Source organism: Anomalospiza imberbis, chromosome 16 (genome assembly GCF_031753505.1).
Source record: "Anomalospiza imberbis isolate Cuckoo-Finch-1a 21T00152 chromosome 16, ASM3175350v1, whole genome shotgun sequence".
NCBI lineage: Eukaryota > Metazoa > Chordata > Aves > Passeriformes > Viduidae > Anomalospiza > Anomalospiza imberbis.
In genome coordinates this window covers 7885075-7904338 of record NC_089696.1, presented here as the reverse complement: position 1 = coordinate 7904338, position 19264 = coordinate 7885075, and the positions used below count along the sequence as shown (strand labels likewise).

The 19264-nt window shown below is 44.0% G+C and overlaps 1 protein-coding gene across 3 annotated transcripts; it reads right to left on the bottom strand.

The window, feature by feature from the left end:
• Nucleotides 1-398: 398 nt before the first annotated feature.
• On the bottom strand, nt 399-13945 carry NDE1 (nudE neurodevelopment protein 1). 3 transcript variants are annotated; one of them, XM_068206842.1, is made up of 9 exons: nt 13742-13945; nt 9521-9648; nt 8817-8970; nt 5577-5725; nt 5100-5236; nt 3896-4072; nt 3389-3480; nt 2257-2393; nt 399-1151 (listed from the first exon to the last, which is right to left on the bottom strand). In XM_068206842.1, the coding sequence occupies exons 2-9, from the start codon at nt 9604-9606 to the stop codon at nt 1058-1060; spliced, it is 1026 nt and encodes a 341-aa protein (XP_068062943.1). In that variant the 5' UTR covers nt 9607-9648; nt 13742-13945; the 3' UTR covers nt 399-1057. The 3 variants fall into 3 exon arrangements, with proteins under 3 accessions (XP_068062943.1, XP_068062945.1, XP_068062944.1); XM_068206844.1 differs by lacking the exon at nt 13742-13945 and adding an exon at nt 13566-13589; XM_068206843.1 differs by lacking the exon at nt 13742-13945 and adding an exon at nt 11196-11338.
• Nucleotides 13946-19264: the final 5319 nt, after the last annotated feature.

The following is a 19264-nucleotide window of genomic DNA, read 5'->3' as shown; positions in this document are numbered from 1 at the left end:
GTTTAGTCATAATTAGTTTTGCAAATACAAGCTTCCATAAAATACATTAACACTGGGAATGAATCTACACCATTTAAAAAACAAATACAGTAATATTATACATGGGGGAAAATTATTTTTAAAAAACATTCTCTACTCATATACACTTCTCTAGCATAAAGAGCTTTTCCGGTTAAAAAAGCATTTCTAAATTCGTAACAGCTGATATATTCATATAGAAAAATAAAAATATAAAAAAATCTCTAACACCCAAGGCACCTTAGTGAAGGGAGGTTTGTAAAGCAGTAAAACCCACCTATCAAGATGTTAGAACTAGAAACTTGATCAGGTTTGCCCTCCTACAACTACCAGGCTTTATGAGCCACTATGGGGTTAAAAAACAAAACAAAACAAAGAAAAAAAAAAAAAAAAAAACCTCTACATTCTATTAGCTCTGGGATCTCCTGAGCACTCTCAGCACTAGACATGTCTCACCTTTAACCATGACCTGTTCTGAATGAGAAATCATTGCTTACAGAAGCATCTTGCCACTACAGAGGCAGGTTTTTGTGCAGCAACATTCTGATGAGCAAACATCCCATGAGGAGCTGAGCGGCTCCCCTGCAGAAATACACCTTTATCCACATAAAAATACCTCTTTAATTTGGGTGACTGCAGCACACAACACCCATGGCAGAAAGCAGAATTCCAGCCAGAACTGGTGGTGTATTAACACCAAAAGCCAAAGCCTGAGGAGCTGCATAGTGAATATTGCTGTGTTGTAGGCAGGAGGACTATGGCTTTGGTAGTGTCAAAAGAAGCGACCTTCAAAGACCTATTTACAGCAGCTGATGCAAGAAGCAATTCCCAGTCCTGCACTGCCACAGTCAGCATTGCTTTGTCACACCTTGTCACCCACAGAACTTGCCCAGAGGCCCCACTGGAAGCCACTGCCAATTGTGACTGCTTGTTCAGTTCTCACCTACCCTGACACTGCTGTCTGCTTGCTCATTGATATTCTCCATAAAACTAAAGTTTGAAATACACATTTCTTCTTTCCCAAAGCCAGCCAAGCTTTTCATAGCAGCATCTTGACAACACTTTGTGAGGGATGGCTCACGGGTCCTGGAACGTGTGACGGCCGTGTTCCAAACTCCAGGCGTTTCACCAACCTGCAAATGCAAAACTGAAGTCAGGGCATTTCTCACTCAGTGTAACCATGCTCAGGATAACTGCTCACTTCCAGAACAAACCACCCAGCTGAGATGAGAGAACAGCACTCTGAGCACTGCACGAACCCATTCCTTAACTGGGCTGAGTTTCACTGTAACACAGGGCTCCATTTCCCTCTGAGTAACAAACACTATCTTTTACAGCTGTTGGAATTTCACTTTAGCATTGCAGCAGTAGACAGATAATCAGCTCATGCATATGTAAATGTATGAGAAAGCCCTGAGGCTTTCTTGCAGGAGCTTTCATGAGGTTTCTCTCCAGGTTAGGAGAGCAAGTACAATGTGGAACATTCCTTCTAAACAACACCACTGGGCACTGGGTACCAGGACAAACCAGCACAAGGTTCTGGCTAAATAATTAAGTCTGAAACAAAGTGTACTATAGGCACTTAACTTACACAGAACCTAAAGAATGTGCAGTCCAGGACTGGCAGAGTTTAAGCAGACGCTGAATGGAAATTTGTAATAACCTCGATGATTTTTCCTCATTTGATTAAAAAAAGACAAATGGTTTAAACATTCAGAGAAATGTGTACATTAAGTAAGGTAATTTCCTGTCAGCTGCTGCTTAAAAACACATCTTAGCAACTCAGCATTCTCAGTGGACCCACTATTTACCTTTTTTCCAGTTCTCCCGTAAGTGAGAATCTTAACTATGATAAGGGCAGTCTCCCTACATGCCGTAACATTCCTGAGACATCACTTGTACAAGAACATAAAGCATAAAACAAATTGAACCAATAAGCAAGAACTGTTGAACTTTCTCCCAATTAAATACTGATTTATAGTAAAACACATCTTGCACTTGCTTCAGATTTGAGGCATTCAAAACTTGATTGCAGCTTGTCTTCGAATTTCAGCAGCTAGTGACTCCAAATTTTAAACTGACCTGAAACATTCACATCATAATCCTGAATAACTGAATTTCACATACTTTGAAAACACATCTATCTCTACCAACACAAAGACTTATATGCTAAATATCAGTCCCTAAGTTCCAACACCAACATCTGTCACTAAGAGACCAGCAGAGCCCAGCACTGACCCTGTATCACACAGAGGCTGATGAGGACTCAGGCGCGTTTCAAGGACATCTCTGTTCATGTACATGGACACTGAAGGTCTGTTTGGAGACTGGTCATACACAAAGTTTCGGCAAGAGGCAAGCTTAGACTCCAAAGCCTGAAGTAAACAGACAAGGCAAGTATCAGATTGACCATTCTCTTTCAGAAGATGGCATCATGGCACACCAAAATGGCACTGAAGTGTGTGGGTTTGGGGCATTTTTCTTTCTTTAAAAGTGAGCTGTCCAGTAGAGGAACCCACTAGTGCCACAAGAGTTCTGAATTTGTGAAAATATGAAGATAGCCATCTCTCTAAAGATGAATCTCTGTTTCTTTAGGGAGCTGATGCTCTTCAACCAGCAGGAACACAAAATCCTCACCTTCCTCAGAGAGATTTTTACATCTTTCTTACAGGCATAAATTTTTAGATTACTAAACATTCATACGAGCTGTCAGCTTCCCTAGATATGTATTAGGTGGTACACCAGAGGGCATGAGCCACAGATATCTTATTCTTCATCATATGCTCCCATTCTAGATCACTCCACCTTTATTGAGTTGCTTTCTGGTTGTATCAGTTGTGCAGCTCAGCTCATCAAAGCCTCATACAAATGTATGTAACACAGCACCAAGGCGTAAGGAATGTAACACAAGTAATGGGATAACTTTCCCAGCATCAGCACTACCTTAAATATCAAACTACAGCTTACCAGGACATTAGGCCTTGCTTAAAATACCACTGGACTCTTAAGGCAAAGTTCACCAGAAGCCTTTTGGACAGCAGGTACCAGCCTGCTAACTTCTCTGCCTTTCATGGGAACAGATCCCTTCTGAATTTACTCATGCTGACTTATTTTTTTCTGCACATGCACTTCCAGAAATTTGCAGAGGGAGATCTTATCCCCATCTGGATTAGAACTTAGAAAAACAAGCGTGGTCCATTTTTATTTGGGGGTTGGTCAGAAAAGCTTGAAGTCCAGACCAACCCCAAGGCCACACTTAGCTAACCTGGGGGCAAGAGACTCTTTTGAGTCTCCTCTGAACAGCAATGCTGGCTGCAGTTTCCAAGAGCTCCAGCTTTCCAAAAGCATTGCCGGGCAGGTAATCACTCACCCCCACTTTTCGCAGCAAGTCTCCCACAATATTAAGTGCAGATATTCTTGCAGCTGGTGTGAGAGGGGTTGCACCATAACTGTCCTCAAGACCTGCAGGGCAGGTTAAAGAAGGATATGTTACTCATGGAAAGAAAAAAAAACAACTAAAAACTTCTGTCTTAGAGAAGATGATTCAAGGAACAGGATTAAAGATCACACAGGTTTTTAAAACCTTTCCCCTAAATTAGACCAACATCTCTGGGACACTTGTAAACTAATAAGAAGTCCCAACCGCTCAGCTTATCCCTCATTATTACCAGACAGTTAATCAATTGGAAATGAACAGACTATGAATAAACTCAAAAAATCACAGTCTGTGAATATGGAGACCACGGTAATTTGATGTAGGTGACACTACACTACACAGTGGATTCTGTGGTTAAAGGAGGAATGAAAAGAAGGGAGCAAACCACACCAAAAACAAGAGCATTAAATGGTATTTGTGAGCTGGTTCCCTGACAGTCACCTCTCCTAAACGTCCCAGGGGTGGGAATGCTGATGGGTGTCCGGCGCATTGCAGGTGTTGAGGGCACAGATAAGGAGGCCTGAACTGCAGTGTCTGTTCTTTCTGCTTCCAGGGGAGCTCTCATTGGTGTTTTGGGTTTCTCCTGTTTCTGCTGCACTGCAAGCTCTTGTCGTAGATCTATGAAGGAAGCAACACAAATCAAGTGCTGGAGTATGCAGCCACCAAGATAAGAACCAAAAAAGGTAATCTTCTGTCAAAAGATTTTTCTCCTCATAGAGGTGAGGTAAAGTCACTTATCCTCGTAAAAGATTACTCCAGGCATATCTTCAAAATCCAGATAACTAAAGGTTTTTCTAGGATTGTGGCTCAAAATGTTTTAGTAGTGTTAGTTCAGTTGCTATTACCTGGCTATAATTTTCAAACCCTTTCAAGAAGCTCCTCTTCAGACAGGGAATTAACTCCTTGCCAAATGTTACAGGCTGCTAAGCAAAAGCACATCAAGTCTGAGGCTTGGCAACTTGGCACACCTTGGCTACATTCTGGCTCCCTGCAAGGTTGAGATCCTACCTGTTGTACCCTTTTCTATCCTGGTTTCCACATGAAGGAAACTTGAGCTGAGGAAGCCACACCAATATCTAGCCAAGGGATAGAGCACTTCTGTCCCACAGCCTGGCTGTAGCTTGTGGATACCACTCAGGGGCACAGAATCCAAGATCTGAACACAGATGTTTATCCAGCTCCAGGGTCTCTCTCATCTCACCCAGCCTTGTCGACAGATAGCAAAAAGCCAGTGCATCCCAAGGCAACCAGAAGTCAGTCACAGCCCTCCTGTTTTACTTCCCCATTAGTGCTTCATTGGCTCCATTTCCCACAGCCCAGGAAACAATGAGGCTAATGTGTATTAAAGCTGACCTTCATGGGAAGCCAGACCAGCACATGCCCCAGCTGGACTGGCTGAACTCCCTGAAGCCCTGATTAGGAGAAGGCTGGAACAGACTTTTGTTTCTGTGAGAGCTCTGGAATCATGTCAGGAGTTCAAGGAGGGGGCAGAACATTCTGAAGTTTCCTTACTTGTTTCTACATTTCAGATACCAAGTTTTAAAGAAGCAAAGTTAAAAGCCCAGCTCTAAGGCATGTGGAGAGGACCAAACAGCTACAAGGCAGCAGGAGAGAAAGGAAAAGATACAAATAACTTTTGTCTAACCTCTAGCTTCATCTTTCAGGCGCTGCACAGACTCCAGAAGGTTTTCTTTCTCATCCAGCTCACTCTCCAGAAAAGCATTTCTTTCAATAGCCTGGTTTAAACGCTGCTCAAAATCCTCCAGGGACATTATAGTGGCTCTGAAACAGAGTGCACTAGGTGTCACCACCAGATCCTTAAAGTGCATGGAGAATTCTCTCACACAAGAAATTGGACACTTGAATTTTTGTTTGGTTTTTTATTAACATTTTTTTTAGTTTGAAATATATGAAAGAATGCAGTCAGGGGAGTGGAAAAGGTAAAAAGAAATGTATCACATTGCCCATCTGCACCCAATCTCTTCAACACAATCATCAGAGAAGTGATAGCTCAGAATGGCAATGCTAACAAACAGTGTCACAAACAGCTCAGGGCCACCATGCTTGCAGGACAGAATAGAGGTGGAAAAAAAAAAAAAAAGATCACATAAAAGCAGATCACCTTTTTGCTCTTTCCAAATCATCATTTTCTTGCTCGAGTTCTCTAATGTATTTCTGAAGCTGCTCTTTAATAGCTCTTGTCTGAGCCAAGTCATCTTCCAGCGCAGAGATTTGCCTGTATCCTTCTGAATGTTGCACTTCAATCTTTTCCTACTCAAAGGCAAATCAAACAGCACATCAGGTACTTAGCAACACATGCTCTCTTTTTGCAGCATTGTCTGAGCCCCTTGAAAGGCAGAGATAGACGCTCTGAAGATTTTTGAGAAACATCATTTTTCGTATGGTAAAACACCAACAAATTCAACTGCTCACACATTTCTGGGCTGCCAGCAGACAAGAGCTCTTCCTGTCACTCCCTATCAAACAGAAGTGCTGGGGAACAGTTCCCAACACTCACAGCACAGGGCCTTTCCTTGCCTCTCCCAGACAGCCTGACTCAGCACAGTTTCTTAGCAATACACAAAGCACGCAAGAGAAGCCACTTGTTTTCAACCCTAATATGAAGTCAGGCAATATTTAGGAGCCAAAGTAAGAAGAATAAAAAAAAAATTCCAAGTGTGACCCTGTTACATGCTGCTGTGGAATCAGCAAGATTCTGCACTGCCCATGTGGCTTTATTAGCCCAAAGCAGGTTCAGAATTCTAGAACATTTCAGGAACAGGTATACTTTTTTTGGGTACCCTCTAAACCAAACTCTGTCTCCCTCTACACCACGTATACAAGGGTACATTTAAGACAGGCATAGGCAGGGAGGAAGACTTAGCTTCCACATCAGATCTCTCTCTCCTGCACGGCCACTAAATGTGGAGTTAGTTCCACAGTATGTGACACAGGAAAGCTTTCCCATGTGACAGGGAAAGCTCCAGAGCACACTATTACAATTTATACTCAACCTCCTTGCTACCAGACCACTTCAACATGCCAGAGGTTTTTTGGAAACTTCAAGATTGCTGTGTAAGCAACATTCCTGAAGTGCTCTCCAGACAGAATTCAAGTACAAAACACTTGAAGTCACTGGAAACAAATCCATGCACTGGAATTTGAAAACCGTGGCAAGTAGTCTAGTGTGAACGATAATGTGAAGACAGCTATTTTAGCACATGAAATGCATAGACAAGGAGGACGGAAAGATATATACATCCTGAACTAAGAAATCCTTATTTGACTGCAGTGTGGTGACACTGCTGTAATTCCAAATCTCTGAAACACAGTTAAGAGCCTCTAAGCTCCAAGAGGCGTATTACTTTCAATTAGTTTATCAGGACTCTCTAAACTAACCCTCCAAATCATTCCCATCACCATTCCCATCAGTTTTTAGGTCGTGTGAGCTCTGATTTCTGAGGGGGAGCAGGCACACACGCTGGGCTGGTGAGAGCCAGAGCCACAAGCTGTGTGGGCCTGGCAAAGTTCATTGGTGCTGACCTAGATGCAGATCCCAACCCCTGATGGGCTCAGTTAACACTGCTGCTCAATAGCTTCACGAGATTAATGCTTTGCTCTTGAATTGATTCAGATAAAAGACCAGAACTGCAAGGTCTGAGTCTTTGTTTTTAGCCAATTGTAATAAACTATCAGCTGATCTGGCCCTCAATGGTGGCTCTGTTCCTTCATTGCAGGCTGTTACTGCAGTTTTCAAGCTGCATGAATAGACAATTGATGAATGGTTTCTTTCAAGCAGAATATATTTTAAGTTATCTACTGTGAAGAATCATTTCAGATTTTCTAAAATATGGCTACCCTCCACTTTTTGATGCTCTGTATTGCTTCCTACTGTTTTCATTCCTCACTGTTTTGCCTGGTTCACTGGCCTTTCCTCTCATCCCAGCTACTCTAGAGCAAGAAAATCGTCTACACATTCCTCAATGAAATGAACTATAAGACAAAAACTTTTGTCTTCTCCCCAAGCCCATCAGCTTCCATGAGTTTATGTGGCTACCTGGAACAGCAGATCAATACTCTATACAACATGCACAACATCTAATATTTCTAAGGTGCTACAACAAGAACAAAGATTAAAGCAACATAAATATAATGAAACAAGTCTCGGAGGTCTTGCTATCAAAAAGCAGGGAGTGGAGGAAATGGCTAAACTAGTGCTAGAGTGACAGGACATCTGCCTGGAACAAAAGAGTATTTCCTTATGACAGTAATTTGGACAACGGTTTAAACAAAAGGCATTGCAAATCTGGATTCATCCAGTGATTAATCACTTATACAAATACCTTCACTCCCATTAGCTCATTATTGCATCCAATTGAATAGATGAAATGTAATTACATTAATCTCTGCTTCCACAGAGACTGAGCTAGCCCTACTAAACACCGTGTAGTATTTCTTGGGTGACTGTAACTCATCTGTAAACAAAAGGCCTAAATTAAAACTTTAAAGTCACACTAATTTCAGTGACAATTTTTTCCAAACCTAAGAGAACTTACCAGTATTTCCTGAACCTGTCAATCAGCACAGCACCATCTCATCACTCTTCATACTCTAGATAGCTTCATTGTTTCTTAAGCCACTATGTTAAGAAGCTTCATCTCAATAAGTTCATATCTTTTATGTTTTATAGTTCTGGAAGTTAATGCCTTTCTGATGGTTCTTATTTTCACAGAATGCTAACTAAGTGCAAAAAGAAAAACTCATTTTTTCCCTAAGGACAGAGAGATTCAATAACAAAACCAGGACTGAAACGGTTTTATGACTCTCAATTCTATGTGTTACCCACCAGCTGCTGCTTCCCAGCTTATCTGAAATGTCAGATAATAAATATACAACTATGTAAAAAGGGTTTTAAACTGAGTTTCCTTACGTAATGCAAAAACACAACTGCAGTGTTTGTACTTTGATTGTTCTGCAATATTATCTGTGACTGCATGATGCAGACAGCAAGAAAGCTATGAACAGAAGCACTAAATAGATGGAAGAAGGAATAGAACAGCAGCTCTCTTGTGTTCACACTTAGCCTCCACTCCACTGTAGACAATCTTCTCCCATCTGAAATCTATCCTGACACACAGCCACAGCCTGTGAACAGGGCTCCAGGAATGCTACCAAGGAACACAGAATCCTCAGAGCAGACAACAGGCTGGCATTTCTTTACTTTTCAAGACTTTCCCTTCTGCAGCCTTCTGGTCAATTTTTCTGTAATGCTGAGTGACACCACGGGGCAGAGTCTGCAAACAGCTGCCCTGTTCACCCCTGCACTGAGGATATGCACACCACGTGCACCAGCAGCTCTCACCTTCACTGACTCCAGCTCCATCCGCAGGCGGTTGTTTTCTGACAGAAGGTCTCTGTTCCTGGACTCTGTTTGCTGCAGCTGAGTCTCCAGTTCAGCCTCATACTCTCGGCTCCCCTCTTGGAATTCACGCAATTCCTCTTGTGTATTCTCAGCACTACAGAGAAATTCCAGCAGAACTCATCATCATGAACAATAGAAAAAACATCTCTCGTACGCTCAAGGTAAAAACAACACTGCTCTTGAACACAGAAGGCTATATGCCCTTCTCCAATATATATATTCAATAGGAAGAGAGAAATATATGCAAATGTTTCCCTGCCATGCATGGGAACTCATCCTATAGCAAACTGGTAAAGAAATAAAAAAGGTCAAATAAACAGAAAAACCCCAGAGTCTGTCTTCACACTGTAGATGTTGAGGATATGTGGCATCTCTTTGGTTTGTCAGTTGTCCACTGCCATCACTCATTTATTCCATTATTCAGTTCTATTATTTATTTGGAAATATAAAGAAAGCTGTTATTGATTGACAACAAAAAGTGAGGAACAGAGAGAAAGATGAAAGGAAATGTTTTATATTCTTGAACAATTCTAATAAAACACTCCTCCAAAAAGCTGAACAAGCAGCAATGAAAGAGCTGTGTCTTTGCATGAATTGTTATACACCTCATCCAACCACTTGGAGGAATGAAGCCACTGCCTTACCACTGCTTGTATTTCATAGCCAGCTCCTTCCAGTATCTGGTTTCCTCTTCCACTGAGCTGAAGTGATGTCCTTCTGAGTCTTCCATAATGAGTCCTCAAAGTCTAAAACTCTTGTTTCATTTTCCCCCCTGAAAAATTACAGGGTCCAGCATAAGAACTCAGGCGTGAACAGCCTCATCCTCCTTGCTGCAGAGCAGAACACCCCTCCTCCCACACAGTCCCTGCTCGCCTGGAGACCAAACTAAAGGCCAGCCTTGACAGGACTCTGTCAGACCGACCATAAATGTGAAAGAATTCCTGCTAAGTCACTCTCCCCAGTTCCCCCAAAGCTGCTGCAGGCTTACACCACGCTCCATGCAAGCGAGCACCTTTGGCACCTCTGAGTACACAAACCCCAAACCTGAGCTGCAGCTGTGCCAGTGCACAGAGAACACAAGGGAAGGAAGATGCAGGCACAACTTCAGCTCCAAACACACTGTAATTCAACAACCCTAAAGACACCTATCATGAAATTAAAGAGAATCTTCACAGAGACAGAGATTAGGTACTCAAGATACTGATTTCTTGAGTTAACATTTAAAGGAACATATAAGTTTTTTATGGACTTAACTGCTGGACAGGTGAAAAATTTCTTCCTAAGTTAACACAAACAAAGCTACCCAACTTTAAACTTGAACTATCAAAATCCATGTATAGTTACAAGATATCTGGATACCTCAGAGGGCCATGAGAGAAGGGAGGATAAAAGCTACCCAGAGGTTTTAGCAGGATATCACTGGCTGGGTTAGGTATGCAGTTAAGATTGCAGCAATCCAGACAATCCAGCTGTCCCTGTGCCAGCTCAAACCCGGTCACAGGACACAGTCCTAAATGGGAATGACACACGAAAGAGCCACAGGGGAATCAAGTCCCTTAAGCTGGTCACTCCCACTTGAGGACTTAAGTATCTAAACACCACAATTAAATAAAATAAATGCTCTGTGACGTGCATGACACTCACTGTTAAACAGGTCAGCAACAAGTATCCTTTCATACTAGTTAGTCTTGACAATGGAGAAACATCAAACCTAGTGTTATGCATAATCTGCCCATGTCCAGCCCTGGGTGAGGCAAAGATTCCACTCAGACATTATCAATTTAACCAAATAAGAAACCAAATAACATCAAGAACAGCAAATACAGGCGGAATTGAACAATCCATGACAGTGACATGAAAAAAAAAGTCAGAAAACCACATCACGGAAATCTAATGACTGAAGAAACACAGTTCTATCAAATTTTAACTCCAGTTCTGCTGGGCAAAACATTTCCTAGAGGTAATTCTGATGGAACAAAGAAGAAGGGATGGCTGAAGCCTTCAAAGATCACTTAGATGTCAGCCCTGTCTTCTACTCTTATTTATGATACTCATAAAATGCCGGAGTAAGACTCTCTGAGCAGATGTCTTAGCTAAAGAAAATGTGCATACACTGCACATCTATTGAACTCTATGGAAGAAAATATCTTTAACCTGTGTCAAGTCTTTGCTCTCCAAAAAATTATCTGGTATAAACAGGATTGAGTAACAGCCACCTGCCTAGTAACTGAACTGAGACAAACCCAAGTAGTTCTTACCTCTACTACAGACAAAAGTACTCAAAGCAGTCTGGCAATCTAAAGCCCAATTCCTCCATACCCAAGCAATGCCACAAAATCCAACTCCTCCTCACAGCCCAAGTAATTACCAGATTATTGAGCAAGGAGTAAGCAGCGTCACAGCTGAGTGGGGCTGCGCCTGCATACCTCAGTGCACAGTATCAGCTATACACTCACAGAAATTATAGTGTTATTTAAAAGGGGAGTTGGCAGCCGAGGAGAAAAGATACTAAGCCTTAGTTTTTATAACTGAGTTTGACACAATATGTTCATTAGCCAAAGCTACATGTGTTCCCTCAAACAAATAACAGCACTGTGTAATGTACTGACACATTTCCAGCATAAGGTCTCAAGGCTGAAGAATGCACTGGGCAAAAAAGGAGGAAAAGGAGTGTGAGTAAGGAGTGATTTTCCAAATAGTACTCTTGCCCATTAAAAAGAAAATCATGACCAAGCATAATTAACATTCTTGACCTAGGATAGTTTATGTCACATCTCCTCTGTTATTTTTAAGTGAACTGAAAGTGCCTTTGATGTTAATAAGCATGTCCTTCTTCTCAAGGCACTGTGTACACACATACTGATCCTTGCAGCACACTTGTGAAGGAAAAAAAAAATCCAAAAAGGATTTTTTTCTGACACAAGCATTATAATAAATCAAACATCTGTGTTTGGACAGTCAACAAAAATAATTCAGGAAAGATAAAGATGAACTGCAAGACACCTTGCTCTGGAAAGCTTTCAAATAACCCTCTGGAACCAAAAGACAGATTCCATCAACTTCAAAATCTTGAATATGCTCAGATCTGGCTTCTGTGTTTTTATATTACACTTTGGAAGAACTAAAAGAATGTAGTAATTAGAATTTTTTGATATTGTAGAGGTGCATAGAGGAGAACCTTCCTTAACTGATCCATACAATCCATAAGGCTTTCAGAGAACCCTGTGAACCTTCACAGCAGCACAAAGGGGCTGCACCCCTCAGTGCCAGGGATGTCTTTGTGAACATGAGATTACGGTATGGGCCCACTGAGGATGTCATCCATTAAGAGCTCACTCTGCTTCGTGGTCACCATTACTAAATAGTACTTATAACTTAAAATTAATTGTTCACCTGCAAAGCCATGGAAGGACAGTGGACCTGTACTTATTCCCGAGATGTGGCTACTGTCCTGCGCCACAGGCACGTGTTTTTTGCTTTAACATTCAAGGAAGACCTGTTAGTTTCCTTCTGTGCACTACATCTTAGGTCGGATTTTCAAACTAACTCAAGACAAAAAATACAAACTTGAAAGAAAAATTCCAAGTTTGAGACAAAGTATTAAAGCTTTTTTAAACTTTTTTTCTGAAATTTGTCTTAAGAAGAGTGCAAATAAAAACCATATAAGTCTTGTTAAACTCCCTGTACAAAGGGTAGGGCTATGACTGGTTTTACCCTGCTGCCTTCTACCTTTGATTTTTAACAACTTAGAGACAACATGCAAAATGCCTGAAGAGAAATTAATCAGGAACTCCTCATTGTCTGGGCTCACTACAAAAGCAGGGAGAGCAAAGTGGGGGTAAAGGAGGTTTTAGAAATGCTTTTTTAAACACTGGAAAAGGTGGGAAAAACGAGGAGAGAAAGTCAGAGTCTGTAACAGGCACACACTGGCTGCACCTTGCTTGTTTTAGCACACATGAAGGCAGAGGAGACATCTGGGCAGGCTTCCTGCGTGCACGCAGCTCCAGCGCGGGTCACAGGCACCGCAAACCCCCACCGCACGCAGCAAGAGGAAGCGATCATGGGTGGGGACTGCAATTTCGCAATAAAACACGGCAGCATAAATGCTGCGGAAAACAATTTCATACCAGCGAGAGCAGAATTGCAAAATTCCTCAGGAAAAATCAAGCATCAAGAAAAACAACACGCAAAATCACTGAAGGAACTTCCGTCTGGGAATCAGTCTGAATTCACCCTAACTCATGAGGGCCCCAACCTAGACTGTTTCAGTCCTAGAACAAAGGACTCAAAACGACCCTGATACTGACCTTTTTTCTTCACAAAAGAACATTTAGCTCGGTGAACAATGCTGGCCTACCTTTGTAGCAACGCCTAATGGTCCAAGTCAAAGAAATTCACATTGTAATTAAAAAAGTGAAACAGTACCAGAAATGCTACTGAATTATCCATGACAGAGATGATAAAGCTCTTACTAGACATTATTTTCCTAAATGTAAACCAAAATAAACCAGCTCTTTGCTCCCGAAAAGTAGCTTTCCCACCCTATGAAATTCAGATTTGCTTAAATTATTCCCCTTGAAAGGGTCTTCCTGTAACACATGGGGCTGCTTTCTTTTGTTTAAGCCATACAAAAGAAAATCACCACAAGAAAGGAAGAAAAGGGAGGGGTCACGGGAGCACCAGGATTACTACGGAATCCCACAGCCAGCACTGAAAAGAGCTATCGGCTTCTCCGGGGCTTCTCTACCAAAAGGCTGAATTCAGCAAAACCCTCCTCTTCTCCGTAACCAGTCCAGCTCCCATACTTCCAACTTCCCAGAGACTCCTAAGGGAACTCCACACTGCTCTCCGCTGAAACGCCTGACCTTGATGGTTCCAGCTGCAAGCCCGGAGGTCAGCGAGGCAGCGCTCCCCGATCCCATTCCCATGCGGAGCACGAAGCCGGGCGGGGGCTAAACCAGCGGGCACGGCTCCCACGCTCCGCTCCCCGCCCCACCAGCGCCCGCACGAGCAGCTCCAGAAGCAGGAGGAGGTTCAGGTCCGCGCGGGGCGCAGCCGGGCAGGGTCCCGTGTCCCCTGTCCCCTGTCCCGTGTCCCCGGTGCCGGTGCCCCGGGCCGTGCCCGGCTCTCACCGCGCTCCCGCCGCGCCCGCACAGCCGCTCCTGGCCCGGCCGGCGCCGCCGCCCCATTGGCTGCTGGTCACGTGCGGCGGGGCGCTCGGCCAATCAGCGCCGCCCAAACGCGCTTCGGAAACTTTGGTGACTTTCAAAAGGCGCCGGGGGCGGCGGCCGCGGCCGGTCCTGGTCTCATTCCTGTTCCCGTTCCCGTTCCCGTTCCCGGCCTTCGTCAGCCTTGCTAAACACCCCCCCACCCCACCCCACCCCGCCGTCTATGTTCAATGACCTACAGTCACACGCACAAGGCTCCGCACCTTCCGAGGTGCTAAGCGTGTAAACCAGCGCGCGCCGTAATTTTAAAGGCGTGATTGACTTTAAAATTATCTAAAATAGGAAAAGCTTTACATTCTTTTTTTTTTTTCTCAATTCAAAAGACCTCTGCTGCCAAAGCAAGCAGCGAGACAGCGCCGGTATCTATTTTTGACGGCAGCCCAAGATCTTTAGACCAAAGTGCCCTTCTCCCGAGCAAGGACAGGTTTCTGTGTCGCAGTCTATGAAATATTAGACACTTCCACTCACCCCCAGCCCAGCATGATGTCACCACTGCAGAACACGAGCGGCTGGCCTCCGCAGGGCTCCCGCAGCCCAGGGGGCAGAGCTCCCGCAGCCCGTGAATTCCCTGCCGTGCCCCCGCAGGCAGGATCCATAGGAAGGGACCCGAGCCGTGCCGGGTCTCGGCGCCCCAGGTGTGCTCCTACCGACCGTGCGCACAAACACTCGCTCCTTAGTGGTGCCTGGCGTTTGTTTCCGGAGCCAAAACAAAAACAAATGATCACACGTGTATCACCGCGGCCCGCACAGGCAGGGCCACGTGTCACCGAGTGTCCCCGAGAGCCACCTCACCCCCGCAGCGCCTCCCAAACTGCCGCTGATGGGCACCCACGTGCGGGAGCCCGGCCCCAGCTTTGTTTACCTCTGCTGCAACACCGGGCCTGGAGCACAGTCCGGGTCTGAAAAGACTTGTCTAAACTGGAAATACGCCTCTCCCAAAGGCTGTGTAAGGCTGGGACTGTACCTAAGCATGGATGCTTTTCTATCAATATTGCACTAGAAGGAATCTGTCCATAACTCAGACAACTTTAACTGAAAAGGGTGACAAAAACTATTATACTTTCTTGTCAGGCATTCAGCAAAATAACTATATTTTCAGGACAGATGTTCAGCAAAAGTAAATGGAGACAAACTATCATAAAACTATGAAGAGAAAACTAAATAAGGCATTTAAAAAATTGGGTTAATAGCATCTGCAGTTCTGTCATTACCCAAGAATGTTTTTATTATCAGATAAGTTGCAGAAAATAAACCACATACTATTGTAGTATGTTGCCAGTAATTAAAACAAATTATACATTGTTGAAGTTTGGGACAAAGGACATTTTACTTCAACACTTTAAGCAAATTTTTGAGGATAGTATGACTACAGATTATGTCAAAGGTACAGCTAAGTATTTTTAATATTTCTCATCTTGAAATACTTGTAAAACACAGCAAAATTTCTCAGATTTCAGAGGAAGCTGAGAGCCTCTCGTCCAATTCTGAAACAGTGAAACAGCACCCTAACAAATGCCAGGAGCTGAGAGGCACTACTGTACACAAGCAATAAATATTCTTAAAAAAGGTTACTATAATCACTGTGACTGCCTTGTTTGCAAGAAGAACGAGAACATTTGTCTTTTTCAAAATTAGCAGAGGAGGAGAAATTATTTTATACATTTATTTTTAGTTTGCTGATTAATAATTAATAACTGTCAGATCTTTCTGGTGCTAAGATTCATGTGCTGGTTATTTTAATGTGAAGGCCACACTGATTCTTCCACGAAAACTAAGTGGACAAAAATTTATCCACTGTAAGTTCTGCTAAGGTTGTAACACCTTATCTTTTGGCAACTAACTTCTGTTGGGAAAAAATACTTGCCTTTCTTAGAGAATTAAATAACTCACCACACCACCTACTCTATGGATGGAACAGGACCTGCTCACCAGTTGTCATTACAAACTACTGAACTGATTTTTTATTTTTTTCAAACGGATTAATGACACCTATGAATGTGACAAACGTTTTAGAATATCATATGGAAATATTGCTATCACTGAAGAGCATGTACTTAACATCAAGAAAACCTTTTTTCTGTCTCTTTAAAGATGTTATATAATTCTGTGCAGTCTGTATATACAGAATCAGATTTGCACATGCTTAAGCAAGAAAGAGATTCTCACTACTTTAAAAACCTTCTGATATCTCGAGCTGACACATTTTTTCAATTTTTCAATGTCAAATGCTCATTAATAGCACTGGTTTGTTAAGCAGAGCAGAACACAGCAGCTCTCTCAGCCTTGGCATACAGCAGTGACACTCCCAGTGACCCTGGCAAGCCTGGCTGTGGCTCTGAGCTTTGCCACCAGGGCTTCTCCTTGCTGCTGGCTGCAGTCTCTTAGGCCAAGATGCAAGTAAATTCCAGCTTAGCCTAATACCACAATTATGATCAAAAGGTACTGAGGCACCGAAAAGCAGATCCCACCCTGTGCTGTCACTAACCTCCCTCCTTGAGGGGCTCAGCCAGCAGCTGAGGAGCAAGCCCAGCCTGGATGACGTGGACGGGCAGCATGACTTTGGCCCAGCCTTCCGAGGGAGCTGTTAAACTGTGAGCCAGGGCCATGTCTGTAGAAAGACAAGAACAGGAAAATTAGAAATGGAGGACAGGTTGTTGAGACAAGCACCACTAGCAACACAAGGATGCAAGAGGAAGAATACCACTGTGGAAAGTTATAGAATCCTAAAGAGAGCAAACTCCAGTGACCTCCAGTGAGTTGCCAGTGCCACCACATCAACAGACCAGTGACCCCTGAGTGGATGCCCACAGATTTCTTGATGCTTCTTTGGCCAGCAGACTTCAGGTGTTTTGTCAAGGGGTGGGGACACACTATTGTCTAATCCAGTGGGTTAGAAAGTTGTTCTTTTTCTGTTGGCCAGTCATTGATTTGTATTTTCAAGCTGTGTACATCTGACTTGGGGAATAGCTAATGATGCCCAAGGCACTCAGAGAAAGCACAGAGACAGACACATCTGTTAAAATAAGCAAACAGCAGGTTTCTGAACTGGAGTGACATTTAACTGCTGTCCTTGGGCTTGGGACTATAAACTGCCTTCAAGGAAACAGGCTTCTAAAAATATTTTAAAGAGCATGTCCCTGACAAAGCTACCCAGATTTTTTTGTGTGTGTGAATTAAGTTCTATGTGAAACTTTAAAATCTGTGCAAGGTGTTCAGAATTGTTACTTACAAGAGCCCTATTCAGCACCCTGGTAATTCCCTTATTACCTGCCACATGTCTGAGCCAGGACTACACCTGCTCAAGTACCCGCTGGGTGGCCAGGCCACTCCACAGGATTTCCTGGAGACCCCTTTTGTTATCCCATTGTTCTTTCATCCCCTGTGCAAGAGCCAAGCAACACTGAGGCAAGATACTTGGTTTTGTTACCATTCTGCAGAACAGGGTGTCAGGCATCTAGCACAGGTACTGCACCTTTGAGGAAACCAGCACAGTCTTTTATAGAAAATGGCAACAATGAAAGAATGATTCAGAAACAGGGGATTGGTCCTGGTTTCAGCTGGGATAGGGTTAATTTCTTCTCATTTGCTGGTACTGAGAAAAAACAGTGCTGTGTTTTGGAGTCAGAATGTGAATGGTGCCAATAACACACTGATGTTTGGCTTTTTGCCAAGTCAGTTTTGTCTTAAGGACTTTTTTTAGCATTATAATAACTTAATTTGAGGTTATATTTCATCCTATCATCTCCCACCAAGCTGTTATTTAACCATATACTCTATTAGTTTCTGCTTGAATGTATTCGAACAATTAGCTGTCCAGGAAATACGGATTTGCAGTGTTCTGTTCCTGGGGACTCTGCTTTCCTCCATCGCTCCAACACCCCGCTGTCACCGAGCCACGGAATGGCTCAGCTTGGAAAGGACCACGGGAGGGCACCTGGTCCCACCTCCCTGGCTCTGGAATATCTCCAGCGAGGGAGACTCCACAGCCTCTCTGGACAATCCGTGCCAGGGCTCGCTCACTCACAGGGAAGAAGTTCTTCCTCGTGTTCAGGTGGAGCTTCCTGGGCATCAGTCGCTGCCCGTTCCTGCTGTGCCATTGCCGGGCCCCGGGGAGCAGAGCCCGGGGAGCGGAGCTCAGAGCCCGGGCCCTGCTCGGAGCCCTCCCTGCAGGCACTTGGCACAACTCGTCACGGCTTCAGCGCTGTGTTACGGTGGAGTTTGTGCGTGTTCTGCCCGCGTCTGTGTGTTCTACCCGGGTTTCTCTGTGTTTTACCCGGGTTTCTGTGTGTTCTACCCAGGTCCGTGTGTGTTTTACCCGGGTTTCTGTGTGTTCTACCCAGGTCCGTGTGTGTTTTACCCGGGTTTCTGTGTGTTCTGCCCGCGTCTGTGTGTTCTACCCGGGTCTGTGTGTTCTACCCGGGTTTCTCTGTGTTTTACCCGGGTTTCTGTGTGTTCTGCCCAGGTCTGTGTGTGTTTTACCTGGGTTTCTCTGTGTTTTACCCGGGTTTCTGCGTGTTCTACCCAGGTCTGTGTGTGTTTTACCCGGGTTTCTCTGTGTTTTACCCGGGTTTCTGAGTGTTCTACCCAGGTCTCTGTGTGTTTTACCCGGGTTTCTGAGTGTTTTACCCGGGTTTCTGTGTGTTTTACCCGGGTTTCTGAGTGTTTTACCCGGGTTTCTGAGTGTTTTACCCGGGTTTCTCTGTGTTTTACCCGGGTTTCTGCGTGTTCTACCCAGGTCCGTGTGTGTTTTACCCGGGTTTCTGTGTGTTTTACCCGGGTTTCTGAGTGTTCTACCCAGGTCACTGTGTGTTTTACCCGGGTTTCTGAGTGTTCTACCCAGGTCCGTGTGTGTTTTACCCGGGTTTCTGAGTGTTTTACCCGGGTTTCTGTGTGTTTTACCCGGGTTTCTGAGTGTTCTACCCAGGTCTCTGTGTGTTTTACCCGGGTTTCTGAGTGTTCTACCCAGGCCTGTGTGTGTTTTTCCCGGGTTTCTGAGTGTTTTACCCGGGTTTCTGAGTGTTTTACCCGGGTTTCTCTGTGTTTTACCCGGTTTCTCTGTGTTTTACCCGGGTTTCTCAGTGTTTTACCCGGCTTTCTCTGTGTTTTGGCCCCCTCGCACCACTCCGGCCCCGCCTCAAGCCCCCCACTTTAAAGGAGGCG